General features: G+C 47.0%; 1 protein-coding gene across 5 annotated transcripts in view; it reads left to right on the forward strand.

The window, feature by feature from the left end:
* Positions 1 to 21,043, forward strand: part of Glb1 (galactosidase beta 1) — a 144,389-nt gene that overhangs the window by 89,558 nt on the left and 33,788 nt on the right. For 2 of the 5 annotated variants that reach the window (XM_004857837.3, XM_004857838.4), the window contains exon 16: positions 15,399 to 15,926. The exons of the other annotated variants lie outside the window; for them this stretch is intronic. In XM_004857837.3, coding sequence (XP_004857894.1) covers positions 15,399 to 15,641 — 243 coding nt within the window. In that variant the 3' untranslated portion in view covers positions 15,642 to 15,926. Of the gene's footprint in view, positions 1 to 15,398; positions 15,927 to 21,043 lie in introns of those variants that run through there. 5 annotated transcript variants of the gene reach the window in all.

The following is a 21,043-nucleotide window of genomic DNA, read 5'->3' on the forward strand; positions in this document are numbered from 1 at the left end:
GACATTGGCATATCTTCCTTCACTATTTTCTTTTCTACCTCAAGTCCTGTTTTCATTCTATGTGACCTTACCATCACTCGGTCATTCAACACATTTAGCCTTTGGCTGCTATGTGCCCAAGGTTTGTGGCAGGCACTCAGGATACAGTGACGAACAGAACCGCACATGGTCCTCACCCTCGTAGAACTTTCAGTGTAGCCTGAACTATTTGATCACCCAAATTAAGTGGAAACACTGCAGCTGTGATGAGTGCTGAGAAAAGATAGGAGATTGATAATAACCGGGGCACCTGACCTTGTCGGGTAAGAGAAGCCTTCCCTGTCAAAGCAGTACTTGACAGAGATATGAGCACTGAGCACAGCAAGGAGGGGGTGGAATTGTGTTCCAGGGAGAAGGAATGGCGCCTACAGAGGCCATGGGGTTGGAAGGGAAAATGGCACATGAGAAAGTAGGCAGAGATGCGGCTGGGACAGCCCTTGTGGACCGTATTCAGGTTTGGCCTTTATGTTGAGAGCCATTGAAGGAGGAGAATGACGTGAGATGATTGACGTATGACAAGCCCCTCTGACCCAGGTGTGCAGAGTAGGCTGGGTGTGGGACTGGCGCATCCAAGGAAATAATCTAGGAACTGGCAGCAGTCCCCGGAGACTGGGGTGCTGATGGCCAAGATGGAGGTGACGGCAGCTATTTGAGAGATGTGACCCGGGATTGGATATGAAGGTTTAGAAAGAGGGGCATGGGTCAGATGATTCAGATTCCAGGCTTGCAGTCAGGCAGACGTTACCATTTACAAGAGAACTTAGGCCAGGATAGGGTCATGAGTTTGGATTTGGACAGCACTGACTTTGAGAGCCCACCTTTGTCCATTCAGACTGCTGTAACAAAATGATGAAACTAGGTGGCTTGTAAATGTTTGTTGGCCAGGAAGTCCAAGATCAAAGTGCCAGCGGACTCGCTATCAGGGAGGGCCCGCTTCATCCAGGAGGGCACCTTCCCTGTCCTTAGGTGTGCATGCGCGATCACAAGCGTTCCCCTGCATGACCTGATCATTGACCTCATCCCTGAAGGGGTGTATTGTTGGCCTTCTCTGCTGGTTCCTATCCCTGAGCTCAGGTGGAGGCCCCTGGCAGGTGTCCGTCATGGATGGCTGCCATCCCTCACTGTCTCCATGCCTCAGAAGCTGTCAGACCTCCCTGGCAGTCGGGGCCTCTCTCTCTTCCCTTCCCCTTCACTGCTCCCCTTCACTCTTTAAACCACCTGACTCTTCCCCCCACCCCCTCCACTGAGGACCTCATCCTCCCTGACTGCTCTCAGGTGTGACTCCTTTGTTCCCTGGCTTCCTGTAAGGCTCATCTCTCTGCCTCCACCCTCATTTCCTGCCCGATGGCCTCTAGGAAGTCTGAGCACTGAGTCCCCTCCTCACCTCCTTCCTCCAGGCCAAGGTCCTGTTCTTCTACCCTCTTGGTGCAGTCAAGAAGTGGTGTCTAGGGGCTGTGGGACTAACCCCCGGGGGAGCATTCACTGGGTCTTCCCCCTTGGCCAGCAAGTTGTTCCTGTTCACTTGCCCCCCTCATTTCCTTTCCTGATTCCTCAGGAGAAGCAAAGGTCCAGAAATGGAAATGCACAGGACATTTTGGGGCTCAGAGGAGGTTCACCATGGCTGAATAAAGGTGTCATGCCTAGGAGTTACTGAGCCAGACATTGTGACCCACACTCTGCAGGCACTATCTCCCCCATGCATCAGAAGAGGCACATGATGGAGGATGTCCTGTGCTTAGCTTCAGTTTGCAGATGAGCAGCAGGAGGCTTAGAGAGCTGCAGACCTGTCTGAGCTACAGGAGTAGTGTATCACAGGCTCTGAGCTCCGGATCCCTCTGACCAAAAGGCCCATCTAAAGAGGCAGACAGCTTTGTATAAGGCCTCAAAAGCCAGTGAGGAACTTGCGCTGATTGTTTATACTGTTTTTTGAAATAGGGTCTTGCTATGTTGCTCAGACTGGCCTTGAACTCATGAGTTCAAGTGATCCTCCTGCCTCAGCCTTCCAAGTAGCTGAGAGTGCAGGCCTGCATCACCATGCCTGGTTTTAGGTAGGGGCTATAATTTATTTGGTTAACCTGTTGAATGTTTTTCACTTTAATGCCTGAAAAATATATGTACCCACAACCAGAGGGTTCAGACCCCCAAAATATTGTCTTTTCCATGTGTCATTCAGAAACTTACGCACTGATGTTCATAGAGCGTCATCCATAGTCGTGACAAGGTAGAAACAGCCCACATACCCATTAGCTGATGAATAAATAAGCAAAATGTGGTCCAGCCCTACAATGGAATAATACTTGGCAATAAAAAGAAATGAAGTATTGATACATGCTACAACATGGAAGATCCCTCAGAAATTTAGGATGCTGGATGTGGTGGCGCATGTCTATAATCCCAGTACTCTAAGACAGGAGGATCACAAGTTGGAGCCCCACCTGGGCAATTTAGTAGCTTAGTGAGACCCTGTCACCTTATCTTAAAATAAAAGATTTGGGGGTGTAGCTTAATGCCAAGGCCCTGGGTTCAGTCGTCGCTACTGCAAAACAAAAACACTTGATCTTAGCCAAAAGGCCAAGAAGCAATTGCAAAACAAAAACAAAACAGAAAAACCTTAGGCTAAGGGAAAGAAGCCAATCACAAAAGACTGATCCTGTGGCATGAATAGCTTGTCCAAAACCCATGTTGAAATTTAATCTCCGTTACGAGATGTCCGTAAGTGAGAGGCAGGTGAGACCCTGAAGAGCTGCTTAGGTCATGAGGACTATGCACTGTGACTGGGTAACCTGCTCATGGAGTAAGGGGCTATCTCAGAGCAGACTTGTTATAAATGCCAGCTCGGTTCCATCTTGTATGTACCCTTCTCGCTGTGTGACGCCCTGTGCCCCCACAGTACTTGGCATGGAGTCCCCACCAGCAGCAAGTCACCTCGCTAGATGTGGCCCCTTGGAGTTGGATTCTCCAGACCCAGAGCCATGCACTAAGTAAACCTCTGTTATTTAGAAATTTCCCTTTGTTATAGCAACAGAAGACAAATGAAGTCAACCATGTATTATTATGATTCCATTTATATGAAATGTCCAGAATAGGCAAATCTATAGAGAAGGAGATTTGTGGCTGCCTACAGAAAGGGAAACTGGGGGAGTGGGAAGTAAATAATAGAAAATACAGGTTTTCTTTTGGGGGTGATAAAAATATTCTAAAATTGTAGTAATTGCACAGCTCTATAGTATACTAAACACCATGAAATCATGTATGAATTATATCTTAGCACCACACACACACACACACACACGCACACGTACACACACACACACAGTCCATGCAAGGGATTTGTAGATACTGAGTTGAGCAGGTCTGAGGATGCACATGCATCATGCATAACACAGAAAATCTATTTTGTTTGTTTTCTGATACATTACGCGGCCTGCCTCTGAGAACCAGCTCCCGAAGTTCTGCATGGTCAGCCCACTCAGAACAGATCCCTTCCACCTGGGCAGAGTTCTGACATTTGGGGGAAGGAGCGCGTCAGCAGGTGTCTGGAGGTAGAGGGGGACCCAGTGATGGCGGAAACCCCAGCCATTTCTCAGGCTGCTTGCCAGGCCCACTCACCCCCTCCAGGGTGCCTTCTCCATTAGGGAAGGGCCTGCCCCAGGCCTCTTGGCTTTTGCTGTTCATTGCTGTAAAGAAACTATCTTGGCCAGTGATAAGGGTGATTCACGAGGTTAAAAGCAAATCACTTCTGATTACTCTCGCTTTGGTATTGGTAGGATGTGGCTTTCTGGTAAACACAGAATAAGCATCAGCTGGATTTCACTGGGCAAGGACCACGCCTGTCTTACTCTGTCCAAGAGACACAGGCAGTGCTTTGCCTACACCAAACTCTTATCTGACTTCAGATCCCTTCACACAGAAAGTGTTCTCCAGTGCTTCAGCGACATGTCGCACTCAGTATGTCATGCCTGAAATGTCAAGCCATGTTTGTGCCCCGTATCCTCTTTCAGAGGGTGTAAGTCTCGTGTTAAAATGGCGTGCATCTGGAGGCTTTGTATCTGGAGGCTAAGGCAGGAGGATCATCATGAGTTCAAAACAAGCTTGGACTACAAAGGGAGACCCTGTCTCAAAAAAAAGAGAAGAAAAGAGTGCAGCCTTCCTGCATTTTTGGGCTCTTGCAGTTGGTCTGAAGGTGCGGTAGACTATGGTGGTAAGAGGGAAAGAACAAGTTCTTCAACTAAGACTGAGCTTTTTTTTTTCCTTTTCCTAAGGATCTCATTCTGTTGTCCAGGCTGGCCAGGAACTTGCAGTCCTCCAGCAGCCTCTCAGGTGCTGGGTTTACAGGTGCCCATATGAACACTTAGGTTTGTGGGAAAGGTTTGGTCTTCTTAGATTGAGAGACATTTTTTCTTTTTGGTACTGGGGATCGAACTCAGGTCCTTGCGCTTGCGCAGCAGGCGGCGAAACCACTGAGCTAAATCCCCGGCCCCTGGAGAGACATTTTGTGTAGAGGGACTGACAGTTTTAAGGGTGTGATGTACACATGTATTTGATCCTTGTCCCTGGTTCCAAGCACAAAGCTCCTGAAACCGTCAGCATTTCCTGATCGATGAGAATGGCTTTTGTTAATCATAACAACCCCTCTTCAGTCACATTGGGTTTATGTTAATGAGGTGACTTAGGGTAGAGACCCTAGGTAGCCTCACCCGAAAGACCAAGTGATTGGAGTGTTGGAACTTTCAGTGCCACCCAGTTAAGGTCAAAACAATAAAAAAAGAAATTTAAAAAACCAACTCTCAAGCAGTGTGATTTAGAGCTTCCTGGCCAGAGGGTGACCACTGAGGTGCTGGCTGCTTGCCTGACCTGAGGGTGTGGAAGCTCTACGCTACCCTCCCCACCAAATGTTTCCCTAAGCACTTCTCCCCTCTGACTTCTCCCATTTTCTGTCTTTTGCAGTAAATCAGTAAATGTGAGTATCTTTCTGAGTTCTGTGAGTCATATAGCAAAGTATCAAACCTGAGAAAGAGCTTGTAGGAACCCTGACTTCCTAGCTGGTTGGTCAGAAGTATGGGTGGCCTGGGCCCTGCTGTGAACACCAGGAGGGGGCACTCTTGTGGGACTGAGCCCTTTTATTTGTGGAACCTCACAGTCCAGGCAGATAGAGTCAGAATTTAATTGAGTTGTTGGGCACCCACTTAGTATCCAGAGAATTACCTAGTGTCAGAGACCCAGATAGAACAAGGAGGGATGTAGCAGAAAATGCAATGGAGAGATGGTTTTGTGGCTATATCTACCAAGGAGATGGATACCACATTAAGAACTTTGTAGTACTGCAAGGAATTTCTGATCATCAAAATGATATGATCAGGGCCAGGGATTTAGCTCAGTGGTGCTGCCACCTGCTTCGTAAGCACAATCCCTGGTACCAAAAAAAAAAAAAAAGATCAAATAAGGCAGCAATAGAGGGAAGGACTCGATGACTAGCTACTGAGCCAGTGTTGTGATAAAGAAGGACTCAGACGGGGAAGACCTCATGTGATGATGATCAGAATGAAAATGAACGAGAAGGTGTGATTAGTGTGGAGGTGAAAATGTTGTTTCCTTATGTGATGTGTTTGTTATACACTGCTGTGCAACAAGTTACCCTAAAATTTAGTGGCTTAAAAAAACTCTTTCGATCCCCAGTACCAAAAAATTAAAAATTTAAAACAAATACTCTTAATACCCTCACAGTTTCTGAGGGTCGGGAATTTGGGATAGGCTGGGCCAGGATCAGATTCTCTCATGAGTTTACTGTCAAGCCGTTGGCCACAGCTACATCACCTGCAGGACTGACTGGGGTTAGAAGATCCACTTCCCTGTGGCTCACTCACAGCTGGCAAGTTGTACTTGTTGGTGGCAGGAGGCCTCTGTCCTTTCCCAGTGAGCCTCTCTGTGGGCTGCTTAAGTGTCCTCAGGTCATGGCAGCCAGGTCTCCTCAGTGTGAGTGATCTAGAAAAGAGCTAAGCGGAAGAAACCCTTTTTATAGCCTGGCCTCCGAAGTCACACAGCATCACTCCTGTCACCTCCTGTCAGTTCAGAGAGCCAAGTCTATTGCCTCTTCTTGGGGTGGGAATTAGGTTCTGCCTTTTGAAAGGAGAATTTATGGGCATAGTTTAAAACTACCACCTAAAGGGTGGCCAAGCGATGCCCCTGGGAGGAGGTGTTTATTGCGTTAGGCCTGTAGGAAAAGACAGAGGCAGAGGAAGAATATCCCAGGACCAGGGAACAAGGAAGCCCAGAGCTGGAAAGATCCTGTGGGCAAGAGGGAGAGATTGGAGAGGAGAGGGAGCGGAAACCAGCCAGATGGGGGAAACGTGGAGTTTGCCTTCCCTTTGCTCCAGTGAGGAGTGTTAAGAGGGAGTGAAAAAAATGGATTAACATTTAAAGGATCACTTCTCAGTGAGAAATGGACTACAGTGGGCAAAAATGGAAGCTGGGATTCCTGGTGGGAAGACACAGTAGTAACCCTGCAAGAAATCATGCATTTAGGTGTTGGATTGAGAAGAACGAGTGCAAGATTTGTGGAGAAAAGAGAAGGCTGGATTTGCTGTGGGTTGGGTGTGGGGCCCGAGGCAAAGAGAAGTGGAGGGAGAGACTTGCCAGTTTCCCTGGCAGGGATCAAAACTTCTGTCTAGAACATGTTCGGTGTCAGGGACTCACTAACCCACAGAGAGGAGGGATCTCTCAAAGAGATGGCCATAAAGTTTGGAAGCAGCAAAAACATTAAATTGTATTCAGTACAATGAAATAATGCCATCTGTGTCTCCAGACCCTGGCTGTCCATGGAGGGATGTACGTTAAGTCTGCACAAATCAGGAGATGGCTACCATGTAAGTTAGAGGTCAGTGTTCAGTGCTCGCTGTGGGAATTCAGAGCCGGGAGCCTGCTGTGGGTCTGCAGCTGAGAGGAAGAGGGCCCCGCTGGGCAGACTCACCCTGCAGTGGAGGGCGTGGCTCCCACACTCCTCTGAGTCTGCTCTCGCCAAGGCCTCCAGCACCAACATCTTGGTACCTTCCTCAGCCATTTCCCAGAGGTCACCTTACTTGACCTCTTAGCAACGTCTGACACAGAACTGCTTCTTCCTTTGGAAACTCTTCTCCTGGCTTCTGTGACCAGACTTCTGGTTTTTCCTCCCCCTCTTTGTTCCTTCCCAGGCTTTCCTTTCAGCTTCCGTGTTGTGGCCCTCAGTCTTGGTCCTGGGCTGCCTTCTTGCCCCCTCAGAGGATGGCATCCCTGCCTGGCATCCTCATGCATCCCAGAGCCCAGCTCTCAGGAGCCTCTGGAGCACCACACCTGACACCCGTGTGGGCCACCCTTGGGGTCTCATAGGCACCTGTATCGGTCACCTTTGTTTGGGACAAATACCAGACATACACAACTTGATGGAGGAAGGTTTAATTTTGACTCGAAGTTTCAGAGGTTTCAGTCTGTGGCCGGCTGGCTCCGAGGCAGAAACATCATGGCACAGAGTGTGGCAGAGGAGAGCTGCTCACCTCATATGGCAGCCAGGAAGTGGAGAACAGGGTAGGAGCCAGAGAGGAAGGGCCAGGGATCAGACCAGTCCCAAGGTCATGCCCCCAGGACACACCCAGAAGCGGGCTTTCCTAATCTTCTGGCTGCTCTCAACACCAGTCAAGCTGACAGTCAGCATTAGCTGTCACAGCACCACTGACCTGAAATGTATAAAACATCTCTTCCTCCCCATTCCCCCGAAAGCTGCTCTCCTGCTGGAGAAGTGGTCCCAAGAGAAGTAGTGAGGCTGGGACTTGAGCGTAGCAGAGGGGACAGAGGGGAGGTCCCGCTGTAGGAGATACTAATACTGCCTCGGAGCCCTTGCCACATGCCACCCCCTGCTGAATGCACACAGGTGTCCTCTCGCTTAGCCGTGTTCCGAAGCCCTGAGAGAAGCCCAGACTTGGCAAGGGATCCCTGGCAGGATTGGGTGACCGGTGAGAGAGGAACTGACCAGCAGTGGTTGACAGTACTGTTATTTTTATTCATTTGTCTGTTTTGTGGTACTGGGGATTAAGCCCAGGGTGCTCACACCAAGCTACATCCCCAACCCTTTGTTTATTTTTTTACTTTAAGACAGAGTCTCACTAAGTTACCTTTTGTTTATTTTTTACCTTGAGACAGGGTCTCACTAAGTTGCCCAGGTTGGGCTTGAACTTGTGATCCTCCGCCTCAGCCTTCCAGAGTGCTCAGGGATATGCTACCATGGCTGGCAACTTGACTATTTTTAAATGAGTTTATCCACATAATTGACTTTCGGGTAAAGCAGCGGGCTAAGGCACCTTATAATGGTGAAGGTGTGCATGCATTAGCTTTTGCCACATAGCAAGCCACCCAAAACTTGGTGGTTTGAGACTATTCATTTAGCTCACAATTTTGAATCCTGGAAGACTTTGTGGTTCTTCTGGTCTCCCCTGGGCATGGCCACCTGGGTGTTAGCTGGCTGTCAGCTGGGCCAGAGGGGAAGACAGGGCCGTGTGCTCACTCATCATCCGGCCAGTGAGCCCAAGCGAGGCTCAAGGAAAGAATGCAGAGGTGCAAGGGCTCCTGAGGCCCAAGTCAGAAGTCACATGGAGCCCCTCCCACACTCTTTGCCCAAACAAATCACTAGACCAGCCAGATAGAGTCTAGCTCTTGACAGACGGAGCTTCAAAGAGTTGTGGCCATTTTTTTCAAAATGTCACAAAGTCTTAGCACTGTTTAACCCTCCTTTCATTCTAAATTTGATGTGCTTTTCAAACATTTCCCCCTGGATTTGCAATAATGCTTACTCCTTACAAGGTCTATTTATGTCTAACTCAGTTTCTAGCTACAAGTCCTATGAACTTGGAAACTACAAAATCAGACTTCTTTCAACAAATATGGTACTGAGTAGGAAAACTTGCTTAGAATTGAGAAAAGAGAAGTAAATAAGGCCTGAGTGAAGAAAGGTCTCCTACAGTTTTTAGTTTGTGGACTTTATAACAAATATTATACAGCAGCCAGGAGGTAGTTTTTGCTTCTCACTTCTTCATTTTGTTCCTGATATGTGAGGCAGCTTGAGGGCTATTGTTAGTTGAAGTATTATATTTAAGACGGTCAAGCCCTGTGCATATTGTCATATGCCTACATACCCAGCTGCTTAGGAGGCTGAACCAGGAGGAATCCAAGTTTGGGGCAGGCCTACATACCCTGTCTCAAAAAGGGCTGGGAGAATAGATGGAATGCTTGCCTAGTACATAAATGTCCTAGATTTCATTTCCCATATCTAAAAAAAAAAAAGAGGTCAAGCAATAGTGGAATTGTTGAGAGCTGAGGAAAAAAGGGATTTTTTTGGTGTCATTTTTGTATTTCAGTTTATTAATATGTGGGCATAGTGCATATGTTTACATCCTTGTGGGACGTTGGCACATGTATATAACACCTTAATTCAAAAAAAGGAATTTAAAATTTTGAATTTGACAAGGCAGAGTGATTCATCTTTTATACTAATTCTTATGATGGCACTAGGGACTGAACCCAGAGCCTTCACACTGAGCTATGTCCCCAGCCTTTTTTTTTGAAACAAGGTCTCCCTAAGTAGCTAAGTTGCTCAGGCTGGGCTTGAACTTGAGATTCTCCTTCCTCAGCCTCCCAAAGTGCTGGGATTACAAGTATATGTCACCAAGCCCAGTTTTACTTTATGCTCTTGATGGCTTTGATTCTACTTGAGTAGGGAGCATAAGCACCCCTCAAGGCCTGAATGGTAAAGGCTTGGTCCCCAGTGCAGTGCTGTTGAGAGGTGGAGGAGCCCTGAGGAGGTGAGATATAGTGGAAGGTCTTCGAACCCTTTGCCCATGCACTGAAGCCTCTAAACCTGTGAGCCAAAGTAAACCTTTGCTGTTGCCCGAAGACCAGAGAGGAATAAAGGAGTGTGACTTACACCTGCTGCAGGAACCCTGTGGGACTCTGGGAGGGGAACATTGCTTTTGTCCTGTGTATTTCAGGATGAGGTCTGTTTAACGTCTGTAAGCAGCTCCCCTCACTATTTTACTTTTTTTGTCTAATTCACTTTTCTTTCTTTCAAGTTAGCAGCACTGTAATTCACCAGTTAGTCATAATAAGAGACTTTTAACCTTGAGAACTGAACCTTCATCTTTTGCATTTTAAGTCCTCCAAGTGTCTGTCTTTCAGAGTGTGTTAAAGTCAACATTCCACCTGAGTTCAATGTCACTTTTAAGGGAACTCTCAAAAACTTTTTTAAAAAATTTAAACTACCACTTAAAACAGTATTGAAACTTTTGCTTTAAATTCTTCTAAGAAAATTGTATTTATCCAGATAAGCTAAAATAGATAAATTCACAAATCTGTCTGATCAACAAAAAAGTAGGTCAGACATTTCTGGGAACCCCACATTTATTGAAACTCTTATACAGCCTCGGTATTAATAGCAAAAGCAGGGAATCTGCTGGGGTCAGGCCATGGTCAGAGGAAGTCAGACTTGGTGCCAAACTGTAGCCGGGACGGCCTCGGGAAGCCCCAGCAGCCACTGATGTGCACGACAAGTACATGCTGTGTGGGGCTCACCCCATTAATTAAGAGGGTGTCTACTTCCAGGTCACACTTTCCAACAGTAATTTCAGCATAACTTTTTAAAGAGAAAGAAGAATCAAACTATATATTTTTTCTAACTGTGCTTTTTAAAAAGTTCCATTCTTTTTTTTTTTTTGTACCGGGGATCGAACTCAGGATCTTACGCTTGTGAGGCAGGCACAGTGACACTGAGCTAAATTCCTGGCCCAAAGTTCCATTCTCTTCCATTCAAAAAGTGCTTTTTTTTTTTTTTATTGGTCCAAGTTAAAGAGGGAATGTAAGCATTTCATTTTTCTTTCAGTGAACAGTATTCTTTAAAACTCTTAAGCTGGGAACATCGGAATTTAAAGGGTCTTTTTTTTTTGGTACTGGGGATTGAACTCGGGACCTTGTGCTCGCAAGGCAGGGGCTGGAACTACTGAGCTAAATCCCTGGCCCTAAAGGCTCTTTTTTAGTAGGGCTTCAGATCACCTCTCCAGTGAAGCTTCTCAGGCAGAATTATCAGCAAGTATTATCGAATGAGTGAGGCTAAGTGTATAGTGACTGTATTTCTTCTCAGCTGAGAGCTGAGATTCTTACTTCAAACAAAATGGGCAACGCCTTTCTCTTCATAGAGCCTGAAAAATATATATATATAGCCTGAAATAGGTGATAAAGCAGTCCCCGAACAAATGCTGACTTTCCGATAATGGTAATAACTAGAGGAAGAAGAGACTGAAGGGTCTGGGAGTGATTGGAAGGGAAAGCCCCATATTAGGAAGAGCGTGCCTGGGGGCGGGGTCTGAGGCCTGAGGGCTGGAGGGTGTCAGGTCTGGGGACTCAGGGGGAAGCATCCTGTGGAGAGCCTAGTGGGCAGGGAAAAAGCCCAGTCAGAGACAGGGCAGAGAGGAGGAAGGTCTGGGTTCTGGGCTGTGGAAAGCAGCTCAGAAGCAAGAATGTGTGGAAATGACCAGAATGGCTACCATGTGGAGCCTGGTTCTAGAGTTAACAGAAGAAGTCAAGACTCTGGAGGCTGCTGCGGTCTAAAACAGTGTTGATGAGGGCTTGATCCAAAAGCCTAGCCATGAGGAGGAGGAGAGGGGAAGAGTTCACAGTCTAATGATGAAATCACAGGCTTTTCACTGTCCCTTTGCCCTGCTGTCCAGTACAACAGCCTCTAGCCACATTGTGCCCATTTATGTTTAAGTTTAAATGAGTTGGAAGTGAAAATTCAATTCCACCTGCCCTTTTCTTGTAGCTACTCCTATGATAGTACTAAAGTTGGGTCTGTGCACACCCCATGACACAGCATGTCCACCCAACGTTTGCTCCTGTAAGAGATGCTCAAGTGTGTCCCTAAGGCACATGCGAGAATATTCATCCGAGCGCTGCTAGTTGTAATAGCCTAGATCTGGAAACAACCAAATGCCTGATTCCATAGGTAAAGGGAGTAAATAAACACTGGCACATGTGGGCTGGAGGTGTAGCTCAGTGGTAGGACACTTGCTGAGCATGTTTGAGGCCCTGGTTCAATTCCCAGCACCTCAAAAAAAGAAAAAATATTGGCATGTTCATAGCATTGAATACCTTACAGCTTTTAAAATCAGCAAATGACTATTATGTATAATGTGCTAGATGTTAAAAACTACATAAAATATGTACTTTATATATACTTCAAAATGAGGCAAAACTAATCTGACAAGTAAATTCAGCAAACATTACTGGGGAAGAGACTGGAGAAGGTGACTTCAAGGAGTGTCTCTATGCAATATGTTTTTTTCTTGGTCTCAGTGGCGGTTATATAAGAATATTAATTTTTTAACTTTAATCAAACCGTACAATGACAGAGTGCATTTTTCTGTAAGTTTGTTATGCTTTAGTTTGCCAGAAAAGCTTGTCCTTAAAATGACAACACCAGAATCCAATGAATTTTTTTAAACAAATGTACAATAAACAACCAATAAAGAGAAAAATTGGTTTTTGCAAAAAAAAATTAATAAAGCCACACAAGACTAATCAAGTAGAAAAAAATTACAAAATTAATCAGTATAAAGGGTGAAAAAATATGGAGACATTGGTAGAGACCTTAGAAGATACAGTGAATAATCTTATGCCAAAAACTTGAAAATTCAAATGAAATAGAAAAAATTCTGTAACAAGGTTGATGCAAATTGAAGAAAAAAAAAAAAAAAAACCCTTGGGGCCAGGGATTTAGCTCAGTGGTTTTGCCACCTGCTGCGCAAGCACAAGGACCCGAGTTCGATCCCTGGCACCAAAAAAAAAAACCTTAAAAAGAAAGTCTAGCTCTAGGTCGTTTCAAATTTTAATTCTACCATAGTATACATATAACGAAATAGAATCAAATGTATTTCTCTCTTGGAATTTCTTGCTGCTTCTGTGTTAAGTTCTCATAGCTCTAAGAATCCTCTCGTTACAGTGATGGACCAGTGTTCTGGAAGGAGGCAGTCGTGGCCGAACCTGCCGGGCACAGTGCTGTCTGGTGTCAGGCTCCATCCCTGCCTGAGAAAAGATTATAGTTCATAGGACATCAGACACGGAATGGGCCAGTCCCCAGCCAGCTGGCTCAATGGCCTTAGGTTACAAGGTCAGACAGGAAGGCCGCCGGGGCAAGGCTCTGTGCCTTCCCGTTCTGTCTCCCAGCCACAGTTGGGTGTGAGGTGGAGCTTCGTATTCACCATCATGAATTCAGTCTTCCACACTTGTGGGAGGAGCTGGGAACGTGGGAGCAGAAACAGCCCCTGCTCCCCTGAAGCCCTGACACGGGTGGCCAAGGGCAACCTGAGAAGTGCATGGAGACACCACAGTAGCAGTCGGGGACAGACAGAGAGTCTCTGGGAACCATGCCCTCTGGCTGTGGGCCAGCAGGGCCAGCATTCAGGAAGACAAGCTGGCTATGGACCAAGAGCAGGATGCACCGGGACTCAGCAGGGACCACCGGCCCAGTGTGCCCTTGTGTGTGACCGTGATGATCTCTCAAGAGCAGTGGTGCTGATTCTGCGAGACCTCCCAAGTCCCAAATCGAGTCCTTTCTCAGCAGCCCTCACCCAGAGCCCCACAGCAGAGGGGATCCCAGGGAAGTCCCAGCCTACCAGCCAGGCCCACCTGCGCATGCAGCTGAGATGGAAGGGATACCCTCAGACATGTGTGAGATGAGACTTAGCCGTGAGAGCCGGCTAAATTCCTTTTCGTCACTCACTGATTGGTCGGGAACTGGCCAGGCCTCTGTCAGTGTCAGGTCACAAAGGCTGTGTAGGACAGGCACATCTTTGCAAGCTGCTCACAGAGTGTCCTGGCTAAGCCAGCCTTGAGGCCATCTTCTCAGTCACAGCAGCAAAGTACTTCTGTTCTCTGGTGCTGCAGAAACAAGGCCCTGGCACATCTGAAACTCGTAAAAACCTGGTAAAACTCACTGATACCTTTTAGAATGGATGGAGATAACATATCCCATGGTAAAAAACAAGAGTAAAATAGTTCTGAGAACTGTGAAACTGTCATCCTTTTTCTAAATGACTTCATCCAACAGACGGGTGGTTTTTAGTCACTGCCGTCCTTCTGTGGGATGTGAATGCCGAGCACTCTCTGTTTCCATAGACCAGGAACCCTGCCCTCGTGGAGCTCTGTCCCCACGCCAGGCCGGGGTGTGGACTGTGGACATGCACCGCCCCCTCTGTCATCATTGTCCCCAGTTACTGGTACAAAACACTGAGTTGAGACTGCCTGGGATCTGACAGCTAGGAAGTGGAAGGACAAGAATATGAGCTCGGTAAGAAATTCAGAAGGAGTTAGAATAAAAGGGGCATTGGGAAGCTGCCAGGTGGCCAAAGGTAAGCACCTGGAGGGTGAAGAATGGCATTCTTGTCACGGTGTGATGTGCTGCCACTGCATTGAGCCACTGTGGGTAGTAGCAGTCTCTCCTTCCTCCCTTCTGCTTGTCTGTCTTTATTCTTTTCTTCCTTTTCCAGATTTTCTGTTTCTCTCTTATGTGTATGAGTTCCTCCACCCTCACTTCACTTTCTTTCTTTGAAAGAGAATGTTCATCTGTTTAGCCACCTGTGACAGATCTTGGCATCTGCAGGGAGGCTGTGCAGACACACCAAACATCGAGCGGGACATGGCAGCCTGTAACCTCAGCACTGTGGGAGGCTGAGACAGCAGGATTGCACATTTGAGCCCAGCCCAGGGAACTAGTGACTTAGCAAGCCCCTGTCTCAAAATAAAAAATTTTAAAAGGATTAGGTATGTAGCTCAGTATGAAGGCCTCTCCAGAAGCACAAAAACACCAAACGTGGACCTTACTCTTAGGAGTTTCTCCCCACTGTCATTGTTGCTCTGGGAAGCAGCTTCCCCTCCCACAGGAGCCATCTTTGCAACCTGTGGGTTCGCCTCTGCTCTTTGCAGCAAACATGGAGTCTACCACATCACCTGGGGTGAGCACAGCAGTAATGCAGATCCCCTCCCTCCTTCCCCAGCCTCATGCCCTTCTTGAGGCCTTGTTTTGGGGACTGCACTGGTCCCTGCTTGTCCTCAGGCTGCAGGCCCTGGGGTGCTCTGGTGTCACTGTGTCCTCACTGGGTATACACCAGGCAGTGCAGCCATGACAGCAAAGGAGGAGGCACTGAAGCGGTTGTCTTCTGAGCCCAGAGAGGTCAGGGAGAAACTGGGGTGCTGAGCCTGCAGGTACCTGGACCCAGGGTGACATTCCGAAACTTGGTACAACCAGGCTGGGTGTGGTGGCACACACCTGTCTCTTTCCTTCTCTCCAGGGTCAGGTATGGATTAATGGCTTTAACTTGGGCCGCTACTGGCCAGCTCGGGGTCCCCAGATGACCTTGTTTGTGCCAAAGCACATCCTGACGACTTCTGCTCCGAACAACATCACAGTACTGGAGCTGGAGCGTGCACCCTGCGGCAGCTGCGGCCCACAGCTGTGTGCCGTGGAGCTGGTGGACAAGCCAGTCATCGGCGCACATGTGGTTGGTCAAGACTTGTGGCAGGACGACGTATGAGGACGGTGACCCTTCAGGGTTCTGCACAGCCTCACAGGCTCTCCTCATCACGCTGGCACTCACTGGAGAGTCACCCTGGGGAGTAAGTTAGGGTGTGTGTCTCTCCCCAAGAAGTCCCTGCAGCCTTGCTGGGACCTGACGGGCCGCCCTAGCTGGTGAGGGAGGGAACGCCACCGTCAAGCACAGAGAATCTGCAAAATTGGAGTAGGAGCTTTAAAGGTGTTCCTGATTTTGATTTTGGAAGAGTCATGTCTTTTTGTAAAATTAAATTCATATTCAAATGATGCTGTTCCTGTGATTTTTTTGCATCTTTTTGGTACCGGGATCGAACTTGGGACCCTGTGCTTGCGAGGCAGGCAGCGGCACCACTGAGCTAAATCCCAGGCCCTGTTCCTGTTTTTAATGTTGAGCAAGTATTGAATGATCTAGTCTGACTTAAATCATAACTAGACTTGAGTGGGCTGCATAAGCCACTTCTGTAGCCTGGAGTTCAAAGGGATAGAAAATAGTCTTGGTTTGGTCTGGCAGAGTGCTGCTTTTCTGATCGTATTTGACTTGCTTTTGAATTTTGGTGATGTCTACTAGGTAACACATAAATACACCTCCAAACAACTAGGCAAACAGCCTAAATGATCCACAGCTGCCCAGTGTACTTAGCATGGTCTGTCTATATAGGGGGATCAAATGCTGAAGCAGATCTGTGCTTAACAAGAAAACACTTTCATAGTGTATCACAGATCCCATTTTGTGTGTAGCATATGAACTGCACGCACAGTCACTACAGTTATTGCATGTGTCAGGGACAGGCATGCACATGTGTGTGTTGTGCACTTGCGCAGATGTGCACATCTTGACTTGGGAACATAGTTTTCATTGTTGAGTACTTGTTCTGTATCATGCACACTTCTGATATAGGGCACGTTTAATTCACTTGCCCCTCACGAGAGCCCTGAGGAAGGTACTGTCGTTTTCCCAGTTCACCAGCTACAGTGCTGTAAGCAGCACCAGCAGGGTTTGAACCCACGTATTCTGCTCTTGTGTCCACGCATACACTGCAGAACATTAATCCATATTTATACCATATAAGAAAGGTTTTGAATAACATTGACATAGTGTTGCTATGATTGTATCTCAGTAATAAGCATTTTGGAGATTTTATTATCTGTATTTTAAATAATTTTGTATAGAGACTATGTGATTTTTTAAAGGAGAGACAATGGAAGGATTTTTTTTTTTTTTTTTATGTCAGTCTACATTTTTTTCCTGTACTGGGGATTGAACCCAGGCCTTTGCACTGAGCTATATTTTCAGGCTTTTTTTTTTATTTTATTTTATTTTATTTTATTTTATTTTATTTTTTGAGACAGTATATCAGAGTTGTCCAGGTTGGGCTCAAATTTGCAGTCCTCCTGCTCAGCCTCCCAGAGTTCTGGGATTATAAGCTTTTTTTTGAGACAGGGTCTTGCTGTGTAGCCCAGGCTGACCTCAAACTCACGGCAGTCCTCCTGACTCATCCTCCCAAGTGCTAGGATTGCAAGCGTGCATTTACAGGCTTTTTACCACCATCCCTGGCTTACTGTACAACATTTTCATGGTGGTGTATTTTTTTCTTCTCCCATGGCCACAAATAATATAACTACCTAGGCTTCAACAGGAGTTTAAACCTTTGGGTGAGCCAGATGTAGAAGTCAGATATGGATTGAGGCAAGCTGAGACGAGAGCTCAGGTTAGGCCTGTTTTCCATAGCACCCCTTTCTAGATGTTCTGCACTCTTTGATGCTTGAGCATCCCGCTGGGCAAAGGCAGCGTTTCCTGGACCCACAGCCTCATTTCATTACCCACCCACTGCTACGTTACTAGGATGGTGAAATGAAACGCCGGTCTGGCCAACACTGGTAAGCTTTGGAGAGGACGGTGAGGGGACATGGGTGACTGGTACTTCCCTCCCTCAGCAACAAGCAGAGGCTCCCAGGACCTGGACAGTGCAGTGGTGTCACCTCACTAGTGCGTGTGTACCCTTATGTTTGCTCACCAATGTTCAGAACCGCCCTGTAAGATAGGTAGCAGTAAATCCACTTTACCAATGAAAACATTTAAACGTTTAGCAAGGGACTGTCAGTTTCACACCTGACTTGTCGCCATGAAAGTCTTCTGGGGCTTCCCCTGTTCTACAGCACCAGGAAGATTCTGGAAGTCTTCCTGCCTGCGTGGTTCCACCCTGAGCTCCATTCACCCCTCCAGCTCCCTGCTGCCTCTCACAGCTGCGTGTTTCGCCGTCTACAGTGTCATTCTTAATATGTGCCTTCGGTCACTCCTGACTTCTCTGAATAACTTTACTTCAATTCTGCCCATCTGTGAATTGATTTTAAATCAATTCTGCTTATGGGCATTCTCTCTGAAAATAAGAATGGTAGCTTTATTATGTGATATGAACCCTTGATATTCAGTTTACCTTTATGCAGATTTTACTATTCCAGGACTTTGTGAGCAAGCCTGTGCTGACCCAACCATAATGCTGATGATCTCATTTTACCACATTCTCCATCATCCTTCTGATGAGCATTGATGTGTCCTCATCCTTTATACCTTTGGTTTTTAACATAGCCTAGATTTATATGACCTGCAGAACACCTCGTCTTAAACAGTTTTATTGAAGTGTAACTGGCATACCATAAAATTCAACTATTCAGTACATTTCCATGTTTTGCTAGATTTTTAAAAAATTTATTAGTACATATTGCAATACATGCTACACTCATCCTGGGGAGTTGGCACATGAACATTTCACATCTTAATGTACACGGTGCACCCATTGCCCCAGCCCGGCTCTGGAAACCTGCTGCACCCCGTGCTCTCATGCCCATTTGCAGTCTGCCCACCTCCATTCCAGGCACATGTAGTCTGCTTTCTCACTCAGGAGTTCTGCCTTTGTAGTTTGTGTAATTGGAATCATGGGACCTCATCTTGTGTGTCCTGCTCCTTTGTGTCAGGTGGAATGCCTGAGGCTCATCCGTGTCAGTTGGTTCGAGAGTTGGTTCTTTTCGGTTGCTGTGTAACACCCCATGGTCTGGATGTACTATGTTGTGTTTACCTGTTTGCCAACTGATGATCATTTGATCATTTCTGGCTTTTTACTGCTGTGAATAATGCTGTTACAGACATGCCTGTTCAGTTGTGTGCTCATATGTGTGTCTTTTTAAGAAACTGCCAAGCAATTTCAGAACACTCTTTTTGAGGCCAGAGAAAAATGAAGAGAAGGGAGAGTTACACTTAAAATTACCCAAGTTATCACTCCTTCTGTCTCCTTTCTTACCCCTGAACCCCCACCTCAGGCTGTTTAATGCCTTTATCTATTTGTCTATGCCAAACTGTCCATCTTGGTTTCTCAGTAAATCCAGTGTATTCAGAATGAAATTGTTTAGCACTAATCTGAGGTTGGGTTTTTTTTTCATTGTTTCCCCAACAAACAGTATGTCTTCTGTCAAATGATACAAATAGGAAATGATTTTGTGTGGTCTTTGTTTCTCCTCTTTATGAAAAAGAAAAGTCATTTTCGGAACGCCGTTTTCAGTCAGCGAAGGATTGGGTGGTCTGTGGTAGACTGTGGTACACATGGGCTTTGAGAAAAGTCAGGCCCATGTCCAGAAGAGCAGACATGGCCGTAAGCCTGGCCCCTGCTTCCTCAGCTGTCCCCTGCTCTGCAGCCCACGTCCTGTGGCCCTGGCCCTGCACTGTGGTAGAGCTAGACACCCAGCACCTCCCTGTCAATCCCCAGTGGTGATTCTGAACTGGTTCCCCACCAGACAGTTGCTCAGCTTGCACTCAAGGGGCTTTCCCTTGTGTGAGGAAGCCACCCACAAGCTCGAGTGCTCCAGACTCCCAGACCAGCAGTGTGGTCTATGCTAGAGCAGGCCAGGCTTCAGAGACAGGAACCAGGGTTCTATCCCTCACCATTGGCACAATCACAGGAAAGTGATTCACTTACAATCCTTGATTTCTCTTAAATGTCCTTACAGGGCGGAATTTTAAAATTAAATAAGGTTGCTAGCATGGTGGTGCACTCTTGTAATACTAGTACTCAGGAGGCTGAGGTAGAAGGATTACAGCAAGTTTGGGGCCAGCCTGGCCTACAAAGTGAGACCTTGTCTCAAAAAGGCCAGTAATGATATTAATAAAAAGTTAAGTGAGGTAATCATAAAAGCACCTCACACTTCTTGCCATGCAGTGGGTGCTTACTGAGTGCTGGTTTGACTCTGTCCATTCCTCCACTGAAGCAGGGAAGCCATCACAGGGAATTCTGAGGAACAGGGAGAAAATGACACTCGGGACACTCCACTTTTTCCCGTAGCCCTTTGTGTTCAGTTCAACAACTGGATGCATCTCCTAGACAGTTTGCTTGGCTGTACAAAGGAGAAGCAGATAGTCTGGAATGAAACATGACATGTGCCAGAAGAGGAGGAGGAGGTTCCATGCAAAGGGTGGCCGTGTGTCACCCACTGAGACCCCCAGCAGAAACCCGAGATTGCTGGTGGACAGCAGGAGCCTATAGAGAAGACTACTCCAGATCCAGGGCTTGGCCCTTGAGCCCCTCAGTGTGTGCTGCATCCATGCTCCTGTTACTTAAAGCCCCAGTTGACTTGTTCCCAAACAGAAGTGACTTTCTAGTGCCTGTATAGCGAAGTCCCTGCCCAGGGGCATTTGTCATCAGTGCATTCTGGTGTTTTTGGTTGTCAGTAGTTGCACAACAGACCACTACAATATGTTTGAAATGGCATAAAATAACTGTTATGTACACTATCCCATGGGTCAGGAATGTGAACAGCCCGGCCAGGATGGCTCAGCTTTGTGCTATGACATTTGGGGCCTCTGCCTGATACTGGGATCATCTGGAGGTCCCTTCACTGTCTCTTCTAGTGTTTGGGCTGGATGGCTTGAAGTCTGAGCTCAAGTGGGAGGTCAACGAAAGTGTCTACAGCAGTCTTCCAGTGTTACAGCCAGAGTCTGCCAGGGTATAGAGAAAGAGCAAGAGAGGACATTCCAACAGAAGCGGCCAGAAGCTTTGAGGGGCATGAAGACCTATGCTCAGAAGCCACTCGGGTTAGCTCCCACTGTTTTCTGCTCAAAGCAGCCAGAGCACACACACTTTCAATGGGAGGAAACACAAGCCCCTACCCCTTGATGGCAGGAGTGACAAAGAAATTGTGGCCATTTTAAGACAACATCACATGCACACACACAGTGCTCTGTGGTGGGACAGCTAGTTTTGCATATTTCTCTGTCCAGTCCACTCAAACTCAGAACATGCAATGAGCATCAATCGGGTCCTTTGCACCCTTGGTCCAAGGCCTTGTTGGCAGTGCACTGTGCATGGCCCACTGCAGGTTCGGTTAGCCCTGTTTAGT

The sequence above is a fragment of the Heterocephalus glaber genome, unplaced genomic scaffold (assembly GCF_053883595.1).
Source record: "Heterocephalus glaber isolate CG9 unplaced genomic scaffold, H.glaber_assembly_v1.0 deba00001472, whole genome shotgun sequence".
Taxonomy (NCBI): domain Eukaryota; kingdom Metazoa; phylum Chordata; class Mammalia; order Rodentia; family Bathyergidae; genus Heterocephalus; species Heterocephalus glaber.